Source organism: Dromaius novaehollandiae, chromosome 3 (genome assembly GCF_036370855.1).
Source record: "Dromaius novaehollandiae isolate bDroNov1 chromosome 3, bDroNov1.hap1, whole genome shotgun sequence".
NCBI classification, from domain to species: domain Eukaryota; kingdom Metazoa; phylum Chordata; class Aves; order Casuariiformes; family Dromaiidae; genus Dromaius; species Dromaius novaehollandiae.
The window spans coordinates 70,938,676-70,965,183 of record NC_088100.1 but is presented as its reverse complement, the minus strand read 5'-3'; the positions used below and the strand labels follow the sequence as shown (position 1 = coordinate 70,965,183).

Here is a 26,508-nt window from a genome sequence, read left to right as displayed (position 1 = left end):
AGCATTTTCTGTTTAATTTTTGTTTCTATAATGTAACATCATGTGCACAGAGGTGCTCACTACTACTAAGATACATCAAGAAAGTATTTTAACAGAAGGGTTGACTGCTCCTTCCTTCTCAAGCTGCTCGCCCTGCTCCCTCCTCCCCAGACCTTGCCTTCGCCACTCTCTCAAGGCCTGCATAGGCAGTATACAGCTACTTTCTTCTGCATTCTCTAAGGCACAACCATCTCCTAGTCAGATGTGAGGCTTTTCAAGCCATCTACTTCTCCCAAATGGGCAAGAGTGCAAGAAGTTCTAGGCCAGAGATGAAATTCAGAACTCTCGAGCTCTAAAAATAAAAATATTCATTAACTGCAGGAAAAATAAAATTATGCAATAAGCATCTCAGCTGGGAAGATCTGACTGTAATGGCAGACTATAGTATTCTCAATAGTGATCAGCTATGATTCACATACCAATGCTGGACCATAAAACCACAGTAACGGATCCACTGCTTGTCTCATGAATTCTACTAATTTGTAATTGTAGTGTGATGTTTGATGATAAGAATAAAAAGAATTTCTAAGGTCTGAAGATGATCTATTAGTACAAACCATTGTTTGTGTTACTATATTATGAGACCCCCTAGCTATGAACCACGACTCCAGTACATTAGATGCTGTACAAAAAACAACAAAGAAAGATTAGAGGCTTGCATGTGAAAGAGGGATGGAAACATCAGGGTAACGAAGCATATTGTTGTAGAAATTTACTTCACAGAAGAACACATCAAAGCACACCTTAGACATAGGCCTTCTGGAGCACCTTGCTGTGTTAGGATTTCTTCTCCACGGCTTGCTACTGATCGAAGCAGATTCTTCTGCTCTTCTAGCTCTTGTTCCAGCTCCTAACACAGAAAGTTACAAAAAAACAAAACAAACCTCAGACAGAATGTTTTTGCCTTGGAAGAATATGCCTACATTGCATAACTGTCAAGCAGAGATAGCTGAGCTATTTCTGATACGGCTTGCTTGGACACCAAAAGCAGCACAAGTCTGCGCCTAGGCATACAGAAAGGTAGGGTACGTAAACTGAGGTGAACTGCTGGACTAATGCAGTGCATTTTATGGAACCTAAACTAGCAATGATGTCAGTTTGCTGTGCAACATAATATACCTTGTAATGTGCATATCTTTTGCTTCTATAAAGACAATATTGACAGTTTTTCTTCAAAAGTAATCATCTCCTTACAGCAACTTTGAAAGATGATTCAGTTTAATTTTACTGATGGGGAATAGTAGCACAAAGCGGTTAAGTGGCTTGGCCACAGTCACCCAGGAAGTTTAGTCTACTTGGCTGTCATAGACACAAAATAGGGAGCTGAAGTTCATTACAAGAGCACTGAGTAAGGAGCAGCGTAAAAATGAAGGCTCCAGTGGAAATATTAATAAGAATGGCTCAGCTACAGTGTTAAACGTGATCTAAAGATAGGAGAAAAAGAAATGCAAAACACCAACTTTCTTTTGCTGCAGACTGCTCTGCTGCTGCTGTGAGCGAGTTGTTCTTGCTTGTGCCAGCCATTCTTGGACACTGGGACTTTGTGAGGAAACCAAGTCCAGATCACTCTCCTCCTTCTCTTGTAAAGATCCCTGCTTTAAGAGAAAGAAATAAAGACCATCATTTTACAAAATCTCTTATATTGCAAGAGAGTTAGCAGGTGTAGTTCTTGAATTGAAAATCATGTGTAGTACAGTTTTCCATCTCTTAAGTTGCTGGCTCATATAAATTCTGAAGTCAGCTATGACTTCAGGTTACTGCTGTTTACTATTCTTTTGTTGCTAGCAAGAAACATCCTTAAAATATAAAAAGAAACACACACACAGCACCACACTTAGCAAAATCAGAGAGACCACAGACTGATGAATTCCTGAAGACTGCTCTGCCCCTCCATAAAACAGCATCGCTCTGTAACGGAGGGTGCAGTGCTAACTGGCAGTGCAGGGAATCAGTGGATCATTCCTACCAGACTTTTGTCTAACTAGAGCCAGGCTTTTGTCTAACTAAAAATGAAAGCATGCTGCTTGCTATTCTCATCAAACCTTATTTATCAAGAAGTACATGACTCCATCTGTGGTTGGCAGGAAAAGAAAGAGCTAATAAACAGATTATATGATATAAGCAAAAAGACAAGAGAGACATAAACACAGTGCTATATTACAGCAGCAGAAGCGACAGTCTCTTTGCTTCCTATTTCTAGCATTATGCTTTTCCAATGAGTGATTCAGGAAGTGTTCTGTATAAGCAAACCAAAAAAGAGTAAATGGCTTAGGAGTTACAAAAGCTTTTCTACCTACTTCTTGACTTCTGAAATCCATGTTCTTTGTAAGTTTAAATTATTTTAGTGACAAAACACATTTGAATGTAGGCATTTTTAACATACTACGCCCAATGTTAAAGACAGACTTGTAGTTCTGGCTACTTAGATCTATACAGCTCTCTGGATTTATTTACTGCTACTTGCACGCACACAATCACTGTAAAGCTTGCACTTGCTTTTCCCAAGCTCTGAGAGCTAAAGCTGGGGCTTAATTCCTCTCCCATTTTTTTTAATGTATTTCATTTTTTGCGGGATTCATGTATGTATTCACCCTTGACTCAGCTCTCATTGTGAGCCCAGTCAGACCGCCCAGCGGCTCAGACACCATGGCGGGCTCTCAGGAGAGGACAGGCACCCCACGTCCCGGCCAGCCTTTGCCTCTAGTTGGGGAAGCGGCACAGCTGAGGTGACGGCACAAACCCCTCTTGCCTCAGCTGCTGCTCCTTACTTTAACAGCCAGGCTGACCTCTGCCACAGGGCATTGAAACAGCCCAGTTTTGCTCAGATCAGGTGTCAGATTTTGATTCCGGGGCAACAAGGAGTGTACTGGAGTTGAAAGGACTGATTAGTATTAAAGGATATAAACTGTAAGAGGACCAAATGCAACTAAGCACGTTTCCTGAGCTGGAAGGAATGATTAGCCCTTGCTCTGAGAGACAGCTTTGTTCCACTCCGGATGAGGTCTGTGCAGATACTTTGCTTCATGGAACAACTTTCTAGCAAAGCCAATATGTTGCTGGAGTGTGAACAATGGCATTTATGGGATTTCAGATTGGTTAAAGAAAATGTCTTTTTTTAAATAGTTGATCACAATATTAGCATTACATATTCCTGGAAAATACCATATTCTTGCTTATATCTCATACTAATTTTTTAAGGAACTTACAAAGAATCTGGAATATTTATATTATTAACTGTAGATCTAATGTGAGGAAAAAAAGGATCTACAATTTTAAATTCTATTACAAAAAGAGAAAAAATACAACCTTTTTGTTAAGTTGCAAAAACATCTGTTTCATTTTATATGTAACAATAGTTCAACCTGTAGATCCCACTAGAGAATGATCTCCAGTTCATTTGGATACGCTGATTGATTTTAGTTAGATTTTGAGTCTTCTTTTCTCTGGGAAGGTTTAGAAGCTGGAATATTGGGCTTAAAGTGACTAAGATAAATAGCAGTCTCTTGGTTCCCACAACAGGGAAGAATGTTAAAGGCTTGTGGGATTTCTGGGTGCAATGATGTTTTGCAAATATGCTACTGCACCTACTTTTTAGAACAAAACTATTTGTGAACCAGATTTTATCATTCTCAAATCACAGAATGTAAGTCCGAAGAATATGCTACATTTTGTACAAATGCAGTTTGGAAATCTCCTTACCTTGAGAATCTCGCTCATTATTTTCACTGATGTATTTTATGAATAAAGGAGCTGGTCTCCAAATAATTCACGTTTTCCAGATCTTTAACAATAGGTGCAGTTAGAAGGAAACTGAAGTTGCTGTGAGGGAGGCACAGAATCTACCACAGGCTCCTAAAAAAGCCTTGTGCCACAGGGATAACAGATCTGGTGAAGTACTGCTTGATAGCAGGGTCTTTGCAATGGGAGGATCCTTCTGCTGGGCACAGGTGGCTCTATGCCTCTGGGCGACTACAAGGTTACCAGTTCATCTCGAGAGAAGTAAAAGTCTGTGTGTCTTACTTTATGAGCAAAAAGTGCTTTTAGCATTTCCTGTTTCTCAGGGTTAATAATGGCACAGGTTAATGTTCATCAAGTATATTTTAGGCCATCTGATGCTCAGAGCATCAGTCTGTAAGAAATACTTTATGCCTCATTATTTTGAAAAAGACATTATAATAAGAGGGACATGAATTCAGGAAGGGAGAAGTTGTAGTAGATTTTCTAGCTATTTGGAATAGGAAATTATTATAAAATTTAGTAAAATATCCTTTTCTGATCTGATGATCACTTTGAATTTCTGATTTGAAAATGCAGATGTTATACTGCCTAAACCTATTTTCTTTCATGCCCTGAAAGTGAAGTCCCCAAAATGCTTGCAATTTGTAAGGAGGTGTACACTATAAAATAAATTTAAATTTTGCAGGCATTTGGTATCTTAAGCAAGCCATACTCTACATGTGGAAATTTAGTTGTTATTTTTGATATTAGAAAAGCATCCCAAAGTCTATTTTAAAAGTTTCAGTAAATTAGATCACACCATCATATTTTAAAATGCAGAATGCAATAATAAGTCTGTCATGCCTTTGCACTTTGTGAGCAATATATCCCAAAAAAGTATTAAATGCTTGCATGTTTTTGATAATACTTTTCATTTGCCTAATCATGAGTTTAATATGCAAGAATAACATTAAAGATAAACTGAGACAAACGACTTCTTTCCTCCCCAAACTTGATATTATTCTTGCGCCAAAATATTAAACACATTAGACACTTACTTAACTGCAATAGCTATAAATACCTGGGATTTTTCTTCTTCTTTTTGGTGAAGCTATGTTATGTTTTACTATGACCATTGGACTAAAAATAATTCTTAGCATGCTAAGTGACTATTCATGCTAACCTCTCGGTAGACTTTAATCTGCATTACGAGCTAGAAATCTTTGAAGCTTATCATGTTTAATTTAAAAGCAAAGTCCAGAGAAGAAATAAAAGAAAAGAGAGGGTGGGGGGAAATCACAGCAAAGCAATCAAATTCAAAGCCAGTAAGTCACATTACGTGGTTGGGTTTCTTGTGTGTATTCAGTTCTCCATATGCTAGTTTAGCCTAAAGAATGAATAAAACAACTCTTAAACAAAATTAACTAGTGGCAATAAGTAAAGCAATGCTGCTAGGAATAGAATCCTTGAGATTAAATCTGTGTCTTTGTTTATAGAATATTTTGTTTAGTTTAATGATGCCACTGCTTATTTGCCATATTTTAAAATGTTATCCGTTAGCTGTGATTGTGCCTGCTGTATGTTAGGAAATATGTATTTATGACTGTTCTCTTGTTGGGCGGAAGGTGGGACCTGCACTAGAACACATCAATCTATGAGGACTGGGAACAGGAGTGGAGCATATTCAGACCAAGCTAATCATCTGTCCGCTAGATTACTGTCCTTTCAATGAAGACAGTGAGGTGAAGTCAGTGTTACCATGAAGTGGTGCTGTTAACCTTGAAAGTAATAAGCTAAAGCCTGCTAGGCAACTCAGTATTTTGGAGTGCAATGCTATTTCTTAATTAAATATGAACAGATCGAATTATAATGGTAAAGTATTTTAACCCCTTTTCTGAGTTGCCAAAACCTTCTACGAAAACCCCCAAATGCTTGCCCACTATGAAGTCAACTGCAAAGAGGCACTTACCTGAATGTTGATCTGTTTGTCGTGCAGCACTCTCTGCAGCTCCAGAAGGCTGCCCTTCAGTGTCCTGAGCTTCGCTGCCAGCTGCTCTGCCTCATCCTTGGTGTGAGCTTTACCCTCCATAAGCAAGTTCTCGTTGTGCACAGACAGCTCAGACAAGGCCACCACCTTCTGCTCTATTTCAACCAGCATGTTCTGCAGCAGCAAAAACAAAGACGCAAATTCATACATTTTCCAGCATCTGTCACGCTTTCTGGCAAGGAGACCTGCGGCCTACCTCACCCTCTGCCAAGCTAATGGCAAGCTAGATTTTCATTGCTTTGCTTTCCAGTCCCTTCCAGAGCCGTTAGGAATATACTTGCAAACTTCTGCATTTGTCACTTTTGCTTGCAACCGTTTTCAAAAAAGGAAATTGAAAAGTTGAGTTATTGGAAACAAAGGATTTGTTGTAGAGGAGATGCTCTTTGTTTGCACATTAATGGTAACTGTGGCAGAGATGCTAGACTCCAACATCCACAATGACAAGAAACAGCGCACAGAGCTAGAGTTACTTCTTTCCTCTTCTTCCATGTATATTCAGTGAAGTCCTTCCTACCTCCTCCTATGTGTTGCTCTGGCTGCATTGATAAGCTTCTCTTCTCACTATTTGCTCTTTCTGATTGGTGCATGATGGACTTAAGGATTTCTGTATAATCTTCTTTAGTCTAAAGAGAGACTTAAGTGACAAATCTCTGGCATGCTTATTTTCAAAAGCTACTGTCTTGATGTTCCGTTAATCACCTATGTATTACAGACATGAGGCATATTCTGATCTTCCAAATTAGAAGTTCATACGATTCTTGTTCAGAAACCTGGCCTGATATCAATTGTTTTGGTTTCCATAGCATCTGTCAAGTATAAACTTAGAAATGTTGCTTTTTAAAGAATGTGTGCATGATAAGATGGGCAGAGTTTCTAAAAAGTGGGAAAAAATACTGAATTTTTTTAGAAAACATACTGTATTAAGATTTTAAGGACCAGCAAATTAATTGCTTGAACAGCATTAATAACTTTTCCACAGAGTTAACTATTTTTTTTAATATTGAGACTCCTACAGCTTATATTAAAAAAAATACTGCTTTGTTCACAGGGTTTATCTATATGAAACAAACAGCTTTCAAGGACATGCAATGAAAGAATATTTGAGACTGAGCAGACTGAAAATTCCAGTTATGAAGCAGTGTCACAAGGAAATATAACTAGATCCTGTTATATATACCCGTTAATTCACTGAACTTGTATGAAATTCAATTCTCATTTATCCTGAATTAGTTCAGATCCTCATTACTTAGTGTGAGAAGAGGGGACTCTTCTGTCCTTTGTCACTCTTGTTTTTGTTTTTGTTTTTTCATCATGATCATGCAGAATTCTAAACTCTCTTTTAAAAGTGGACCCCCCCCCCCACCGCGCCCAGTAATTTGGGAATCTGGATGTTATGGCTGATCTTGTTAATAAAAGTATATGCAATTACTCCTATTGCTGCAAAATATTTTTCTTCAATTATTTTGTATTCTGAGCTGATTAATATTAAAATCATAATTATAATAAATACCGATGATTAAACTTTACTTTGAATCTGGGAAGGGATTACTCCTGAAGAACAGGTAACACTGTCCCAGTCACCACTGCTTAGTGGGAGTGTGTTCTTTAGCTGGAAAAGGAGGAGTAGAAAAGTACACTGCAGGTGTTCTCATTTGTATAAGTGAGCTGTTCAAAAACTCTGCATCTCCAGCTTGGCTGGAGCAGAAACAGTAAGTGAGGTGAATATACTGCCTTTAAAACAAAACAAACAGTCACCTTAAAGGCTGTAGAGCTTCGAACATCCTGCGACCAGGGTATCTTGTTTTCCTACTGCTATATTTATGTGTTCTTTCTAAAGCCCTGTTTGTAATCTTTTAATAAGAAATGAAGAATAGGCTATCTTTTATTTCACACATCATTTTGAAGCCAACTGAGCATATGTAGGATGCTCAGGAGATCAGAAACCTCTCCCCCACTAAGAAGCTGGCTCACCCAACTCATTAACGGTCTTAAAATTAATGCTCCATATTTGCTCCATTTTTGTCTTTGTATTCAGGCAAAGCTATGCCTATCCTGTTCATCTAAACATTATGGGACTGATAATTTTACCTGACAGTCTACCAGCTGAGCTTCCATGTCCATAGGTTCCTCAGCAGTAACCAAGGCTGTGTCCAATGTAGCTCTGGTATTGAGCAGCCAATGATCAAGCTCATCGGCTTCACAGCGATATCTTTGAAGGGCCTGCTCTTGCCGCTGTTCTTCCAGCTGCTCATTCAATTTTTCCTAGAGGTACAAATTATGACATGTTAATTCTTTTTAAAGAAATACAGGATAAAACAATCACTTTCAAAATTTTTCCCATCTCTCTGTCTCTCACAACCTCTATAAAGAATTTTTTAAGCCAAAGTATACCTTTTCTTTCCTAAGTTGGAAAACTTTACAAAATGTTTTTGTTATCAGTGAAACATTTTTTCTGGCAAGCGGAGTTAAGGTAAATTGTGATACTTTACCTACTTCAGTAGACCTCTGCTATTATAACCTTCGTAAGGTGAGATCTCTTCTGCTCCCTCTTGCCACTCTTCTTGTGGGTCTGCCCACATCCTGATTCAGTTCACTCAGCTAGGACAAAACTGTTCAACTTACGGAGAAAGAAGCATGGGGACACAGAGCTGGGAGTGGGCTGCAGGGAAGGGAGAGCAGCCTTGCCTTTTTTGACAGCAGCAACCTGTTAGATAGCCTTAGCCTCTCTCAGGAGACTTCAGGCTTTGCCACAGCTTCTGTTCACAAACCCACCTTACAGATCTGAGCTAAGACATACTGATGTTAAGAGGCTATCAAAAATGCTGTTAAAAATCTTTCCATTTACTTGTGTGAGCCAAGTATATGTACAGTATGCAAATTCAGACCTGTATATGCAGGGTAAATGCTAGACACAGGAAAGTGTTTGGACAGGTTTTGTGAATGCTTAATTTTAATGGGAAAAGTACTGACTGCACATTAGGGTAATTTATAGAATAATGTCAGCTGTTCAGTATCTCAGCTAGATAATAAAGAATTTAACAGTACTTAAGTTCTCATTATTTAATTTAGGCATACAGAAATAAAACAATATTGCTAATCCATGCCCTTAGCAGGAGGACATTTTCATCACCTATTCTGTCAGAAATTCTACATTTACATCCCTGAAGTGTTCTGGAAGATTTTGATGTCTGCAAAATCATAAACCAGAGCAATATAGAGTACAGGTCAATACCGTCTATATATCACACTTACATTTCTTGGCATAACGCCAGGATACTGGGGGTGGGGGTGATACTTATTATAATGAAGTAATTGTCAGAATCTTAACCATATTTAAGAGCAGTATTTGACTCATGCTTTCTCTTAAACTTATTACTTATTACTGCCATCAAGAAGGTTAAGGGGTCCTGTATAACATTACCTTAATATCTGCATTCCATATTTTTCCTACGGAGGACAAGGAATACCACAGGAATAAAGAATATACTGAGGAAATGTCAATCTGAGTATTTAAAAGATTAGAAGAGCCTAAATATGACTGCTGAGCAGTGCATTTCTAAGTTCCTTCTGGTTACTTATCACTTGGTAATCAGAAGTGGGACTGACTAGAAAAGAATACTATATTGGTAAAAGGGATTGTGATAAATTAGCAGAACTGAAAATGACTTATTTTTATTAGAAGCATTCAAGAGTGACTGGCTAAGGACTTGCTGAAAGTGGCTCTCAAAATTTGAAGTCTGGTTCAAAAATCCACTTCTATGTTTTTTCTGTACCTCTAACAGCTGTCGTTTTCCAGACGCTTTCATTCGTATCGTGGCCATTCGCTCTGCCAAGACTGTGAGAGTGGACTGCAAAGCGAGCTGATCAGCAGCTTCTGTATCCAGTGATTCTGAAACCAGCTCCTGTGCTAATGAGGTTTGAAGCTCACTGATTTCTTCTTGTAACATTAGAATCTCATCCATCAAAGCCTATTTCAGAATGCGAGCAAAGAAACTAGTTGTTTCATTTATTAGTGAGAAGAAAGTGTATAAGAAGCTATATTTGTACTACAAAAGTAAAGATGACAATGCTCCAAGGGTGCATAAAGAACACCACACAGTGCAACATATCACTACTTGTTTGTTAGTCTTAGGATTCAGAAGGCCTGAATCTTGCCTTTGGATACTAGGATCATGCATCTGCTAACTGAAATATGGATTTCATTACTCATCTTGAATTTCAAACATATCACCAAAATAAATTTGTTGAACTTCTTATACATACAGGCTTATTCTTCCAACAAACTTCTGTGACTTTTCTGGAGGGTATTCTAGCAGACATACAGCAGATGTGAGCATGTGAAATATGGCAATGACTTAAGAGCAGCCAGAAACTTACTAACTGGACAAAGAACATCCAACAATATACACAAATATCTAGAGATTAACTTAAAGAGAAGTTCCTATGAAAATTCTTATCCTAGAAATCAGTTTCCAAGATACCTAAGAAAGGCTGTTGTATTACTAGTCTCTTGGAACAGATCCTTTCATGACCGTTCCAGACAGTACATACACACTGGATGTAGAGGACTTCATATATTACTACAAAAGTCAATTGTTATCCTTCTCAATCCACAAAATTCCTACTGAAATGAGAACTGGCCCCACCAGATAGTTTCAAGCTTTCATGATTACACTCTGGGCATAGGTCAGATAGGTTACTTGATAAGAGCCATTTAGACAAGCTTGCAGCTGTATTTTGGATCTGAGTATTATCCTGAGTCTAGTTTTCAATGTCTGGAGCAAGAGAATGGCCAGAGCTGAGTTTAAATAATGTCTTTTGAGTGATCACAATTGAAGTATTTCCCATTCCAATGTACTATATCAGGGAGTCTTCCATAATATGTTGGGTTTTTGTTAGAAGAATGTGTAGATCAATAGCAAAACCAGCATCTAACACCAGATATTTTACACCATGATTTTTCTAAATATATTTTGGTGAAACTATCTGTAAATATTTAAAGGTGAAAACTGTGCAAAACATGTCACAGAAAAGATCCGAGCTTACAATTTCTTTGCAAGCATGGTGAAAAGGAAAACAAATTAAATCAAAGTGAAAAGCCTAGTCCACACTTTTTCCTGTTTAATGAAGTGATGATATCAGGAGAATTTTGAAATAAAATAATGTCTCAGTGTTTCAACTACACATGATGACTGATGATGATTGAGATTTGTGGTGGTTTTATCTTCCTATATGCATCTTGCCTATATGGATCACAGAGAAATAGTGTCACCTCTCTGAAATCCTCCCTGTGGGTTCTCTGCATTCTGAGGATGAATATCTGCTAGTGAAATAATCCATTTTTATTTTAGTGAATGCAGACCTTTTTTTAGCTTGAAACTGTGAATATGCAGGAATGAAGCCTTGAAAATTGAATCAGAAATGGAAAACCTTTCTTCTAATAATAATCAGTCTAGGCTGATACAGTATCTTTCAACTTAATGTTCTGCTTTATTTGTCATAAATACTGATATTATAAATCTGAAAAGGGAAACCTGCTTTGTGAATATAACAACAGCATTTTATCTTGACTAGTTACTACACTTTCTTCATGGTAGTACAGTAAAAGAATGATTCAGAGCATGATTTTTCAAGAATTCTCTTTGGAGGGCATTTTATTGTGTATTTTGGTTTATTTGTTTTGTTTAAGAAGGGAAAGATTGAATTTAGATCCTTTAAAAATGCCTCAGTAGTAGTTATAGTCTTAGTCAGTAAATTTGGGCACATCAAAAATAGTCAAATAAAGGCTGATAGCAATGATGCTGCACGAGTACGTCAGACAGCCACTAGTGTAGGTGTCACTGAGCACAACCTTTGACAAAAGATTTTGCTGAAAATATTGATTGGACAAACTGCCTTATGATCTAGTTTACCTTTTTAAAAGACTCCTTTTTAAAGGAATCCCTGTTATACCAACTCTAGAAGAGCAGGAAGTCCAAAAGGAAAGACATACAGTTACAGGAAAAAGTTCAGATAGCTTCTGCATAATTTTGAGGCATCCAGTGATGAAGACTGCCATTATCTAACAAAAGAGAGAAATAAAGCTACAGGTATTGCATGCTCTCCCTCTCTCTAGTGTAAGTTTTTACCTGATGTTCAGCCATCTGGCTTTCTGGGCTCTTGCCTGGTTCCAGAGTCTCATTTAGTTTGATCTCAATAGTCTCCATTTTTGTGGAGATAGACTGGAGTGTGTCTTGGTATTTCTGTTGACGCTCAAGAGCCTCATAGAGAGTGCGCTGCTTTTCACTGATCTGAAGAGAAATGGAAGCTATAAATTCTGACTTCTGATATAGGATTTGCTCTTTCTTCTCCTCTCCTTCATACATCCCTAAGCTTTTGCGACTAAAACTTGTAATATCAGTTTTAAGAAGTATAAATTATATTGTAAAACAGTCACACTAACAATATTTCTCTGTTTGAACACCATCAGTCAAATTCTAGGTTGACTGAAAAAAGCTACTTTAATAAGCAGGGTAAAACCAAGCACATTCTTATGCCTTGCTCTAGGCTGTATGCACTCACACACATAGGTGCATATGCATAATTTGCTAGAGGCATAGTTCCTAATACCCCATAATTGCTACTGTGTCTCTGCAAAGAATTACAATTAATAGCATGCAATCAAAACTTTGGCCATTGCCATACATCACTGAATGATTATGCTGCACTAATATGCATAAATGTTTTAAGTATATCCAGTATTTCCCAGAAACTGGATCCTAGACTGTTTTTGCCAACTCATCCAGTATGTATTGATTTGTGTGTTAGGTTATGGAATATAGTCTGACAACAGGTAAAATTTCTGAAGGCAACTATCAGAATAAATGATTTTTACTTGTTCTTATTGGGGGTCCATACTATACAGACTTTCAAAAAAAAGAACAAAGCCACTGTCATATAATATCGCCACTGACAAATACTGTTGCCCCCAGAAAGCCAAGAAGTGCAAAGAAGAATATTAGCTGAGCATGTTTTTTACATTTTATTCCTTACAAGCTAGCTAATCATTTTGATCTCTTCCAATGAAGACTTACCACATTCTTCAGTGTTTCCCAGGAACGCTGCAAATCATCCAGTTTGGCACTAGCAGCTGACTCTAAGCCTGGCTCGTAGAACTCCTGGGTGGCTGAAGTGCTGGGCTGAATTTTAGCAGCTTCTGTCTGCAACTGTTCAGCAGATAAGGCTTGGTAATAAGCAATGTCCTACAAGCATGAAGCATATTATTGCACTTTCAAAATGAAAGATACTGCATAAGAATATCCTCCTACACACTGCTGCATTGCATATGTCCATATACATACATATATATATATATATATATATAAAAAAAAGGCTTCGACTCCTTATGCCTTTTCTTGTTTAAAAAAAAAAAAACAAGAAAACTCCAAACGACACAGCTAACATATTTAGAAGTAGTACACTCAGTATGGTTTGGAGCTTTATTGTGATGAAGAAAGTAGATGAATTTTTTCATGTTCAGGATGAGTAGAAGGGAACTGTGGACAGATGTGGAAGGGCTGGGGCGGAAGAGCTCGAACTGGGCAGTCACAACTATAAATGGGGAAACCCATCACAGCAGACGGGGCTTATGGCCCATCTTTGCCATATTGTAGGTGGCAAAGAATATAGCTCTAATGCCTCTACCAGAGAGAGGGCAAAAGAAGAACCAAAAAAGATTTTGAAAAGCTAGTTAATGAGGCAAGAAAGAAAATTAAACACTGGCTTAGGATAAGCCCTTAAACAGGTGTTGTCAACTGTCTCACAAGTAAGGGGGTGGGCATGGGGACCAAAAGCGCCTAAGAAAATAGGCACTGGATCAAATTACCCTTGAACAACTTAGTGTGCAAACTCTTTCTCATCAGAAGTTGTTTACTTAATGCATAGGGACAGTGACATAATTAAAGATCTACAAAAAATATACAATTAAGGAAACATGCACAGTGTCTGCATTTAATTCAGGAAAACAGATCATGACAGGAACTATTAAAAATTGAAACTACGTATGACAGTTAGCAGGCATACAGTTATTTGCAGAGTGATAAATGCTGCAAACTTCATTCTTCTTGCTCAATTGCCCCAATAGTAAATGAGGCGCCAAATCACGTGATGCAGCAGTTGTTGTCCACGTTCTCTCAACCATTTTGAATTTGCAAGTGCTCCTGGTGACAGCTTTAAGACACCATTTTTCTGCTAATGAATTCAGCAAGAATTTTTTCACTGATTTCTGTTAGGGTGGACCAGACCTCCTTTCAGGCATTGTCAATCCTGGTCTCAAATGTAATTTGTGAATCAAAAAAGTTGCTCAGAATCTACTGGCGAGTATATTTGTTATCAGGGGAATCGTACTCCAGTGACTGCAAAATTCTCAAATTTCTTCTTTCCTGACCTCATATAACAGGAAGGAAAATCCAGCCATGTGACTGACGGAAAAGAAAGTGCCTTTTGCTTAGCAGTTTACAGAGACCATGGATCTGCACTGCAAGCATAGGAGACACTGCTCTATATATGAGGGAGGGTGGGACAGAGATTTCATATGCTACCACTGAAGATCTTTCCATGACCTCTTCACTTTTCAAAAGCATTATTTAGCAGATAAGCCCTAAAAGTAATTAAATAAAATACAGACCCACATGGTGTTCTCAGTTTGTTATCCTTTGGGGAATTCATAGCCATTGTAACATACTTTGTTCAGTGCTTACTGGTGTTAGTTTTTCTTAGCTCATGAGAATTTTTGGAAGTGAAATTTATCGTGTTCATTTGAAAATTGTACAGAAAAGCATGGATTGATAAATAAGGGCCTAACGAATGAGTGGGATCCAAAGAAGACAATAGTTCACTGTTGCCAAAAGATGGTTTTGGTAAAATGAGTTAGTCCTATTAATTTTAAAAGAATTCATTTTATTGTAATGGAATACCAATGCAGCTTCCTTCTTTAATACGTGAGTTTAGACTACCTGCGAAAGAGGCTTTGCTCATTTTCAGCTTACAAGACTGTAGCTGAAATTTGGAAAATTAGATTACAGGAACAATTCATTTTTGAATCTGAAACAAAGGGCTTAATGTTTGCTTGAATAACTGGTTAAAGAACAGAAAGGGAAAGAAAAGGAACCCCACCCCATCCCCATCCCCATCGACTGAAATTTATTAAATTAAGCTAAGTTTTATTATATTTCTAAGCTGTACTCTCAGAGACCCATGGACATTTATCCAAATCAAACACTCAAACATTTTAATTACAAATACCTATATATGTGTGTGTGTTTGTGTGTATATGTATTTAAAAGCTAAGTACTAAACATGACTAGTTTTGAGGTACCAGAGCCTCCAGTGGAATTAGGATCCTAATTTGGAGCAGAATCTTTATTTCCCAGCATTATTTCTATATGTTATGTAACACCATAAGTGAACAAAAAACAAACAGCTCTGGGAAAAGAGTGTAGAAACCAGGTCACTCCTCAGGCCAGTAACCACATTCACGTTTTTGCCATCTCTTTCTAATCAAATCCTTCTGAAGTCTGCTGTGTGATTCAGCTTTGGCAAGAAGGAATACAGATCACATATCTGTCCCAGAAAATAGCCTATTACCCACTGGCTGGACAGATATGACTTTTTATTTCCCCCAGAGAGTGAAGAGAATTGAGTTCAGGTTATCTGCTTCCTATATAAACATTTTACTGATTAAGGTGCTATTCATAGGCCTCCACTGATATTTTTAAAGGGAGTTGGTAGCCAACAGTGTATTTTACAAACAGCTCAGTCACCAATCTTTACTGAAAATGCCTGGAAAAGTCAGTCTCTCTGGAGAAACACAAAACCCCAGAATGGACAGCACACATCAAGCTGTCCAAATCTGTCAGATCAGGTGCTTCTTCAAAGGCAATTCTCAGGAAACTTAAACATTAAGATAGGAAGGTGCTTATGATGTTCAGGAACCAATAATGCTTAGGTAACAGCTTATCACATATTCAAGTCAGCAACTTCAGGGCTTTTGACTCTACCTTTCCATGTCATGGTGAAAAACTGCATTGGTGCAGGCAACTTCTCAGTTTTTGTAGTCTACACCTAGTGCCCATGCCTCAGCTAGTCCTCTCTCAAGGCCAAAAGAAAAGCTGTGCTTGTGAGACTCCTTAACTGTGGTTTCTAGAATAAAGGGCTTGCTCTTACAGAGAGGGGGAAGCAACCCCCCTCTCCCCCAAGTACTCTCATCTACCTCTCTTTACAACTACGTTTTGGAACGCACAGCTTGGTAGTTCAGTGGTGAATAAGAAAACTGAAGGTAATTCCTTTTCAGCAGGGCTGAGAGTATGAATCCAGATGTTCTTAAACATAACTGTTTTCTTCCCCCCACACAGGCCCAAAAGTCTCATTCCCTCTTTTCCTCTTACGAAAATCAGCCAGTGAGCAGTACTCAAGCTTCACTGTTAGGATGTATTTAGATTTCAAAAGATATCTAAGAAGGTCTGTTGTGGCCTAGATGCATTTTCATAAGGGAAGGAGAAAGAATGATTTTTAAGTATGTTGTGTACAAGGAGAAAGACATTTAACAGTGACCCAGTGCTGAAACACAAGATCAGCTGTGGCCTCCAAGGCTTTGTGCCAACACTTCAGCTTTCCCAGTTCTCTCTGGGAAATTGCTCTGCATTACATAACTAGAAAATAGTTCTTTAAAAAGTATGCTAAATTTTAATTAAGTGTATCTCGGGGTAAGTGTGAGAAATTTTAGCCCCAGGGGATTCTCATTTAGCACTGAAGCCCAGCTGAAGGGCTGATATAATAAATATTTTACGTTCGTATCACAACATACAAAGTATTAATTCAAGAAAAGGTTTCTTTTTGAAAACAGCATACACAAATAGCAATAGAGACTCCTTCTGTGATATGCTGTGTGCCTTCAGTGGAGACAAAAACATCCCCCATTTTCATTTACTTCAGAGGAAGCTTGGAGTATCTACTTGTTCCAGTATCTGCTGGAGGTAGTGAGCAAGTGGTATATTGGAAGAGGCAAAAAGAAACAAACAATGTGGGCAACTGATTCTTTATAACAGTGCTAGATCTGTCACTTTTTTGTTCTTGTTTTAATGGTCTTGTTTTAAACTATTTCAACATGTATAATCAGTAATTCTACTAATATGCAGTTGACACCTGTTTTATATTTTCATTAGCTATTAGCAACGTTATAACAGTGTACAGGTGTTTGAAGCCAGACCAGCTACCTTTGACCATTGGGAAATGCTAAGAAATCCTGATGGAAGACTATACAGAGATTAATAGGCATGAAACTGAAACAGCCTTAAAAACAAACAACCCCCCCAAAGGTCCCTAAGATGGATCTGCATAATTTGCCCTGAGAACTTGTACAGACTCTCTGAAACATGCTAAGCATATTTTTCTCCGGAAGACAAGTACTTCCCGCTACTGAATTGACTAGGATGGCTATTTATTTCTGCAAGAATGGCCTGTAACGCATTAGCACACACAAAAGCACTCCTCCTCCTATTTTCCTTCTCCCTAACATCAGCTCTATAAGATGACCAATCAATGCTAGCCTTTAGCCACAGTTATCCACGTTGCTTCTGCTACCAGGCTGTCTATCCACAAGCCCCTCAAATGCATCCCAAAAGGAAGGAGAAGCAGCAACCATGTCTACTGTTTTAATGTGGAAAAATACCAATCTCTCCGTGAGCCCACATCTTTTTACCAGCTATGAAATATCTCCACTTTGACACCTGTCTAGAAAGAAAAAAACGGAGTTACTTTGTAAGATCTTTTATATTTTTAAAGACTAGATTTATATAATTCTTATTGCCTAGAGTTCCTGTTCACATATTTTTCTGGTATGTGGCAGGTGATATTTTTGCAAGAAATTACCTCTCTTAGCACTTTCTGCTTTGCTTTAAAAGTGTTTCCAAATTAGTTTTGTTGAGTTTTTTTTACTGAATATAGAATATTTTTACTTACATTTAAGCTCCTTAATTCACTGTTGTCTAGAAGTATTTACCAGACTTCTTCCCTGAGGTGTACCTGGACACTCATCATAATCAGCACTGGCAGTTTCAAAGTTTCTTTAGGTTTAATCTGGTATGAATGGGAAACTAAGCATTTTGTAAGTAAACCACTTGATTATGGAATGTTCTTCTGCTTATTGTGTAGTAAGTGCAGCTCATTTCAACACTAACCACACTGAAGAAATTTTTATCTGTCAGTGTTTTAGATTACTGTATCAGTAGCAAGCTTCTTTCTTTCAAAGATCTCTAAATGAAGGACATCAACTTTTTGTTGAATTTCTGCATAGTAAATCAGAGGTTCTAAAACTTGTGTTTTGATATCAGCTCATGGTGCAACAGCATTTTCATTGGATTTTCCTTAAATTATTTGAGTTACTGAAGTTAAAAACCTGATTTTTCATTCTCAGAGGAATTTAATGAACTGACCCTACATCAGATTTGTTTATTAGGAAGCAAGTTAATCTTGTTCCTTTTAGCTCTTCCACTTATTGACATTGTCATAGAATTTTTGTGCTGAAATACATAGCTGCCCTTCTACTTTAAGTAAACTTTACTGGGAAATCTCTGATTTTCTGAAATAACAGGACACCAGAAAGATCTTTTTGATTCGTTATATAATATTCTATTTCTGCTGTCACAGAATTTGCCACTATTTATTATTATCTTACCTTAATATTCTTTCTTATGTCAGTTCACGAAAAAGAATCAGTTCATATTTAGCAACTTCTATAGCACCCTGTGCATCTTTGGAAGAATTAGTGGGAAACTTACTTGCCAAAACTTCTCTAATTCTACGCAGTCATATAAAACAACACCACTGTACCTTTTAAGTCTGCAGTGCTCAATTTTGTAAACAGCCATAAATGCAAAAACAAATAAACATACCACCCAAATCCCACAGCATGATGAACTCAGTCAAGTGGTGACTGCTCGTAAGGCTAATTTCTGAACTTCAGCTCGGCATTATGTGTGTCCCTTTATGTGCAAGATGCTCACAGTGCTGGTTCACTGCTCACATTTTAATCAATGCTGGTGCACACTTGTTCCTACTGGAAGTGTCGCAGTTCTCAGTTTTGACTTAAAATGTAACATAAGTGATTTCCCTGATCTGTCTCATTACCACTTAAAATAGAGGATCACTGAAAGAAAGAAATGAACACTGCTCCTAAACAATACATGAAAGTTAATACTTGTAATGGTATTAACCAGAAGACATCATACTGTGGCTTCAATGCTACAATGACAATGATACCATAAGATACATGCACATGGACATAATGCAGTGTTTTGTTATGGAGAGTACAAAATTGCCTTTTCTCTCAGGATGCAGGATGCCATTGAGTATTACTATGAAAATGAAAATCAGATTATAAATAGAACAGACTAGTGACATGCAAGACTTCTGTAATGGTCATTTTAAACTTATTTTAAAAATAGTGAATAGCTTTTTGTAACGCCAATTTTATACATTTTAGACTCATTAGCCAATATTTGTATTCATTCTGAATTAGAACCTGAGGATTCAATTAGGCTAGGGCTTGAACCTCAGTTCCTCAGAGCTATAGATAAATATTATTTCAAAGGATGAAATAAACCCCATATGGAATGGAACCATGCATGCATCTGAGATAAAAGCTGAATGAATGTCAAGATGAAGGTACCTGGTTAACAGAAGCATCTGTATTAGCCACAGGTGAAGGAGAGCGACAGGCAGGTGGAGAAGAAATTTCACTGTTGGTTCCCTCCTCCCCAGACTCCTCAGTGACAGGGGAGAGCAGTGTGTGACAGCGACCAGCAGTCATCTGTCACAGGAAAAGCAACACCAGATCACAGGAAGATCAGTCAGTTATCTCAGCTTAGGTTGGATAAGACTGAGATCAACTCAAAAATTTAACACATGGCCACATGATATTATTTAGTCATCCTTCATGCTCTTGTATCTAACAGCTTAAAAACCTGATGAATTAATAGTCATATTTACTTGTCATACTTCAGTATGAACATGTTGGTACTCTCCCGTACCCTAAGGGATTAAAAAGAAAATATATAGCCAGCAACTCAATAATAACAAGTTAGTTTGCCTAAATGTCATCTGTTACAATCAGTTCTGCATGTGAAAACACTATGGAGAGCTACAGAACAGTGCAGTGTTGGCCTCAGTGTCCAGGTGTGGTTAGAACACAAGGAACAGTCTTAAAAAGTAAAAAAATACATCACCCAGTAGTAGCATATACTTTTTGCTTCCCCAATGTTGTTATGCAGTGATAAATCCTGAAATCCTCACTCCATTTTCACTCAGGCAAAAACCCCAATGACATCAGCAGTATGTTTGTAATAAGGCCCAAGTAAAAAAAAATAATGCCAGAATAAATCAAACATGAGGCCTATGTCAGTACTCATTCAGCCTTCATTCTCACATACAGCACATTGTCAATTATCATTTCAACTTTTAATAACAAAGCTTTAAAAATATGGACTGTAAACCCTATGTAGTGCAACACATCATGAAATAATATTTGTTTTGTTTTTCTCTTATTCCTGCCATTCAGCAGTTTCTCAGTGTTTGCTCTGGTATATCTAGGGGGAAAAAAAAGCAGATAACATTAGCATGTGTGCTGACATCTAAGAAAAAGCACTACATTTGCATCTTATTACAGACAACTTCCACTAGTATTTGTCTGTTAAATAACTTCATCCTATACCAACGAGCCTTGAAAACCCATATAAAGCAAAATACAGTAAGGGGAAGCTGTAGCTTGTTTGGTTTGCCACACTCCAGCCATTTCAAAAGCAAAACATAAATGCGAGCTGTGGCAACTCACTACGTAGGAGTGTTGCAAGGATGCAAAAGAAAGCAGCTCAGATAAACAGTACTGAGAGCAATTTAGTGCTTACCATGACCACTGAGGGGTGAGCGGGGTGTGCGGGGAGGAGCTCTGAATCCAGCTCCTCCATTCCTTCTGAAAGCCCTTCCACTTCTGTCACCGTCAGCAGCATAGTGGCATGTTTTGCTTTCATTGTTAGCATCTTGCACTTTGAATTCAAAGAAGCAATTTGCTCCTGGTATCCTTTGATCTTCTGTGCCAGCTCCTGAGGAAACATTTTTTTTTCCTAATGCAGAGGTAGCAAATAAAGGCCATCGGACTAGTAGCATTTCAGCTTCCGTGGAGAAGGCAAGCTCTCTCCTCCAAGACCAGCCAATAAAATCATAGCACTGTGTCTCAGAAACCCTACACAAGCAGCAGCACTAGCTGAAAAGCAGGATGTTGATTGTGGAAGGAACAAGTCAGGCTGCATCTCACTGCACAGCGAAACCACAAAGCAGAGAGCTTTGAAGTGAAACCGGAAAAGTACTGTGAAAGCCTCTGTATGATTATAACAGAAGAGAAGAATACCTCGCACTTGCATTCCAGCCTGAACCTAACACAAATTCTATAACCTTCAGATTACAGCAAAGGGGAATGTCTCTGGCTCTTTTTCTTTTTCTTTTTCTTTTTTTTTTTTTTTTGGTCTTTTCCCATTTATCTAAGAAAGATGAAACTCTCCCAGATGGTGCATACCATGAAAATGAGGTCATGTGATTACGAGAACTATGAAAAATGCATCATTCAGCTCTCACCAGACAGAATACAATGAATAGTTCAAACAATAAGTTATTGTGGTTTAATAAGTTACAGTGGTTTAATAAGATCAAATGTAACATGGACAATAACTCACATAATAAGATTAAATGCAGACTAGATTGCTCTTTGCTAGTGTTTGGATAGCTATATTTTATCTTATTTTAGTTTTGCATAAGTCTTCTGAGTTAAAAGCTGAGCTGGACACAGTACTGTCCCTTCTTAAAAAAAGAGTTGGGGAAGTTGGCCCAAAGCAGAATATATTTAAAAATATTGTTTTCTTATGATTATGAAATGGTCTATCTACATGGAAAAACATCATCATCAATTTAAGTTTAGTCAGAATAGAAAGAGAGAAATTAGTAGTTTTAGAAATTGGTTTTATTCTCACATACTCTGTACTGCTGCCTAGTTCAGCATCCAGTTTCAAAGCAACAAATTCATAAATGTAAAAAAAAAAAATCAGTGGGAGGCTTTCACATTTCTGCCAGAGCTATTTGTTTCTGTCCTCCTGGAGATTCAGTAACATGATAGAATCTTGATTTATGAAGTGAAAACAGTATTTGTAGAAGCACTGACTGCCCAGTCAGTGACTATTCATTCCAATATGTATTCTACTTTATTTTTATTTCTCCTTTATTTTTTCCCAAAATGCTAGTTTTCAAAGAAAAGAAAAAGCAACAGCTGTTGCAAGAGTCATTCGTTACTGCTCAATGAATGATACATTGCAGGAGCTAAGTGGGAAATCAATCATCATTCAATACAATCAATTAACTCCATCAGTGTTACTGAGATCCAATAATACTTGTGGAGTTAATATCCAGTGCACTGAGTATGTAACATTCCTCTCCCAACTGAAAACAAAGAAATGGAAAAAAAGACAAAAAAATGTGTGACTGGGAAAAAATAAAACAAGTTAAAAAGTAATATAAGCTGACAACACACTTGTGTCTATACAGTCTATGATTGCAGAGACACCTTCTATCCTACAAGCTAGTGTATGTCCATTAAAATTATATAGAAGCATAGAGACATTTGGCTATCTTCTCACATGAAAGTGCAAAGAAACAGGTTTCTGCAAACACAGTTCCAGACTGTAAGTACTGTTACATACATGCAGGGTACTACAAGCTTTCTGCAAATCAGAGTGTACTTTCCTTCTGCTTTCTTCCTACTTTCATTCTAAACACTACATATATCCCTTGAAGTTCGTGTTCATGCAGGCTTCGACAGGGAAATTGGTAACTGATCTTTTCTTAAATTTAGAACACACATAATGAGCATCTTGACAGACTTGCTTTTAAAAGGCATAACAGTATAGGGTCCAATATATCCCCTTTATACACTTTGCACCCTTTTCCACAAGTATTCAGCAAACAAAATATCGGCCAAAAATACAGATATCTGCATCTTTAAATACTCAGTATTTTCAAGTAGACTCTATATGGAAGATTAACTTTACACTACTTGATATCATATGTAATTCATGCTTCCTTCACCAAATCCTGTGTAATATTTTTTTCTAATAGAAAACTAAATGTTGTCTGAGGGAAATTAATTCCTTATCCCTAAACGTGGGAAGTTTGTAAGAAGGAAATCTGGTCACTCTATGGCTCATCCTATAATGTGCAATAGAATAAAGCTGCAGTCTTCCTACAGATGTTTAGGAGGACTCCTAGCTACTGGACTCATTCAAATGTGGGTCAAGCTTTAAGCTGCCCCATTTTTAATTCCTTCCTCTATGCAGCATCCTCACCACATATCGCTGAAGCAACTCCCCTGCATTAGCTGCTCCAGAACATTTGTGAAGAGAATTCTTGCAATTCAATACTAAAAAGATAGAAATATTTTTAAGATACCTGCTCTGCACTTGTACTGCATACCTTTTGTAACAACTAGATAGAAAATAAGCAGCACAATACTAGGGGTAGACTTTTAGGTTATATTATATAATGTGACAGGTAACTTTTTTGTATCAAAGGTAAAGAAATGGTGCCATCTGATGTCAAAAATGATACACACAGAGACATCAGTGATGCATTTTCGATCCCAAGGAATATGGCAACAGACAGGGGGAAGGAGAAACAGGCCCTGGTGCTCCAGTGCCAGCACAGCAGAGGAGGCTTCACAGAGATGATCCTGACTCACAGGAGTTCTGGAGACCTATTAGTCTGAGGGTAGGACCTGTAACTCCAAAGGGAAAAACCCTTCGCAACAATTATTCGGCAAGAAGCCTTTGGAGTGACCCCTGCAGAGATTTCTTCCAAATCTACTGTGGCTTTTCTGTGATTTGGTCCCTTGGTGTTTTCTAACATAAATGGCAATGAAATGACTAAGGACTTTGGGATATATCTATGAATCACTAAAATGGCAGTGAACACCTGATTAAAGGTTCAGTGTTGTCATTTGGTACAGTCCCTGGTCAAATACCTTTTTTAACTGTCCTTTAGTTATGTACTGCTTTAGTTTGTAATAATATTGCCTACACACATGTTTAACTGAGTAAAGAAAAGAATACTTCAAACTGTACTAACAGGATGAGTTTCCTATACGGTATTTGTTCATCTGCTCAGCTAGCCTTAGGAGATGTCTAAAAAACTGCTCAGCTACCTTTTGAGACTTGCTGAGGAGAAACTTTTCTGGCCAATGAGCTGCCAACAAACCTGTGTTGTTGCATATTGGGTCTCCTACCTCATGGCGTGAAATCTGGTCCTGGAGTTCCTGGATGTTACTGGTTGCTATTGGCTTGTCTTGGATCTCACGATGGGCGCTCTCTATCATTTGCTGTAAATGTTTCATCTCTTGCTCATACTGCTCATACTGAACCACTGCTTCCTAAAGAAAAAAAAAACCAAGAGTATCTACATGAAAATAAATATTTACCTAGTACAAGCACCACTGATCTCCCTTCTGAAGGGAAGCAAATTACACCCAATGAGTTTTAAATCTTCTAAAATGCTAAAAACTGTATCAGAAAGTTTCATATTCAGTTTACTTAAACACTGCCATATCACATTGGCTCATTTTAAAATTCAAGAGTTTTTAAAAAATACTTTCAACAAGCACACCTCTTAACTTGGAACTTCAGAGTAAAATACATTTTTTAATTGTCTCCATTTAGAATGCAGATGCTAAATTTGCACATTTGAAGAAAAGAATCCAGTTGATTTTCATAACTTTCTTGTTTTTGAAGCACTAACGTAGTGAAAGTTTGGTTTCAAATCCAGAGAAAGCAGATAAAACTAATTACACAGGAGAAAACACAATTTTAGAAGTAAGCTTTTATTTACAATATTTTTATAATTTCTCAATGTATACAGTAGTTGGTAGGCTAATGATTAACTCAGAGTACTGAATTTTATTCTTAGTTCTGTCATTATCCTACTATTCGATTTATTTTATTTCTCCATGACTCTTAATTTTCCTGGAAAATGGAGGAGATTATTGCTATACACCCAGGACTGCAGTAAGTTTGATGGACAGTCACACAAAGGGAAAACACTAAATAAATCATAAGCAGGCTTTAACAGGACTACTGCTTCATAATGAAAACTGATTTAACTTGAAAAGATTAATCTTACTGGAAATTACTTACTAAAGAACCATACTCTTAGATGTTTTAAAACCAATTCTTGGCATTCTTGTAGGTTCCAAAGAAAAAAAGAAAGCAAATGCAATGAGGAGCTCTTTCAGTAAGCTGTAAAGACTAAAAAGTCACTTTGTCATGGGTGACTTAGTTTGCATGCTATAATTTATCCTGAATATTTATTTACAATGTGACACCTTCATATTATGAGTATGGAGTAAAAGTTAAGATTTTATAATGCTTTGCTGTGAAAACAGTCACCTCTGTTAATTTCAATGACAAATCTACTAGCTGGCTTTCAAAATTATATATATATGTAAGACAAAGATGGCAACAAGAAAATATAAAATTGATCACTATAGGACAGAACCTGGAATACTGCTATGGAAAAGACAGTCCATTTAGAAACACTGCAAACTGCTATGAACTCAATGGTTTAATGTTTTTATTTCAAAAAAAAACCCTCACATAGATGATTTTTTAAATAGCCAGTATCAGGAATCAGAACTTTTGTTTCCAACAAGCATGTGCAGCAAATGTACCCCCACAAAAGACTGCACTGCCTATTCTCAAAGTTTTGTCATGAGGATTTTTGTCTGCTTTTTTACTTCAAGCCTCCATTTGTGAAATGGAAAGACTATATGAGAAACGTTAGACTTTACAGAATCATAGAAAATACAGTTGAGAAAGGATTCTGAAGATTGATCCAGTCTAGCATCCTACCAGTGCAGTACCAATTCTGTTTATCATAGATTCACCAGCTGTTTTAAAACCTTTCAGTGAACAACATCTGTGTCCTCCCTTGTACATAAAAACCCTTAATGATTGAAAGTTTCTTCTGTTGTCTAATTTGAATATCTGTAGTTGCACCCTAGCTCACTATGTACTCCTCTATCACCAAAGAACAGGAAAAAAAGCTTATTCTCTTAGTCTTTGAAACTTCCTGTTACATATTTAGATATTAAAAAAAGCCAACAATGAAACAAAAACTAATTCTCTTGTTTTCAGCAAAGCTTGAAAATGGGAATTTAATACATACTGAATGGCTCAGAAACCAGAAAGCAAATATATAGAAATTTCAATAAGAAAAAAGAAAAATTTCATGATTTTAGCCTAGAGAGCTATTTAATTAAATCAACATTTTTATATGCAATTAATATAAGCAGTTGATTTTATAATGAAATACTAAAATAAATTATGATAACTGATTATATTTATAAAATCAACCTGCATACAATCGTGTATTAACTATTTGACTAGTTAATCTTAACAGCATTACAAACAAGTAGCTAGATACAGGAAAGAACTGAAATGAGGGTCAGATGAATAAATTGACCAATAGCATGATTATGAATGTTAAACCCCCCCAAAACATGGAATCAGAAATGACCAAAACTTATTGGGAAACTTTCTAATGGTACCACACAGAAAGGAGTAATGCATAAAAATACAAAC

The 26,508-nt window shown here is 37.2% G+C and overlaps 1 protein-coding gene across 1 annotated transcript in view; it reads right to left on the bottom strand.

Annotated features, from left to right (window-relative positions):
• Positions 1-26,508, bottom strand: part of SYNE1 (spectrin repeat containing nuclear envelope protein 1) — a 306,387-nt gene that overhangs the window by 82,358 nt on the left and 197,521 nt on the right. The window contains exons 88-97 of the mRNA XM_064509137.1: positions 24,159-24,298; positions 20,743-20,937; positions 19,509-19,649; positions 12,877-13,044; positions 11,932-12,093; positions 9,577-9,771; positions 7,892-8,065; positions 5,726-5,917; positions 1,500-1,634; positions 783-889 (exon numbers count right to left, since the gene is read on the bottom strand). Of these exons, the coding sequence (XP_064365207.1) occupies positions 783-889; positions 1,500-1,634; positions 5,726-5,917; positions 7,892-8,065; positions 9,577-9,771; positions 11,932-12,093; positions 12,877-13,044; positions 19,509-19,649; positions 20,743-20,937; positions 24,159-24,298 (1,609 nt within the window). The remainder of the gene's footprint in view (positions 1-782; positions 890-1,499; positions 1,635-5,725; positions 5,918-7,891; positions 8,066-9,576; positions 9,772-11,931; positions 12,094-12,876; positions 13,045-19,508; positions 19,650-20,742; positions 20,938-24,158; positions 24,299-26,508) is intronic.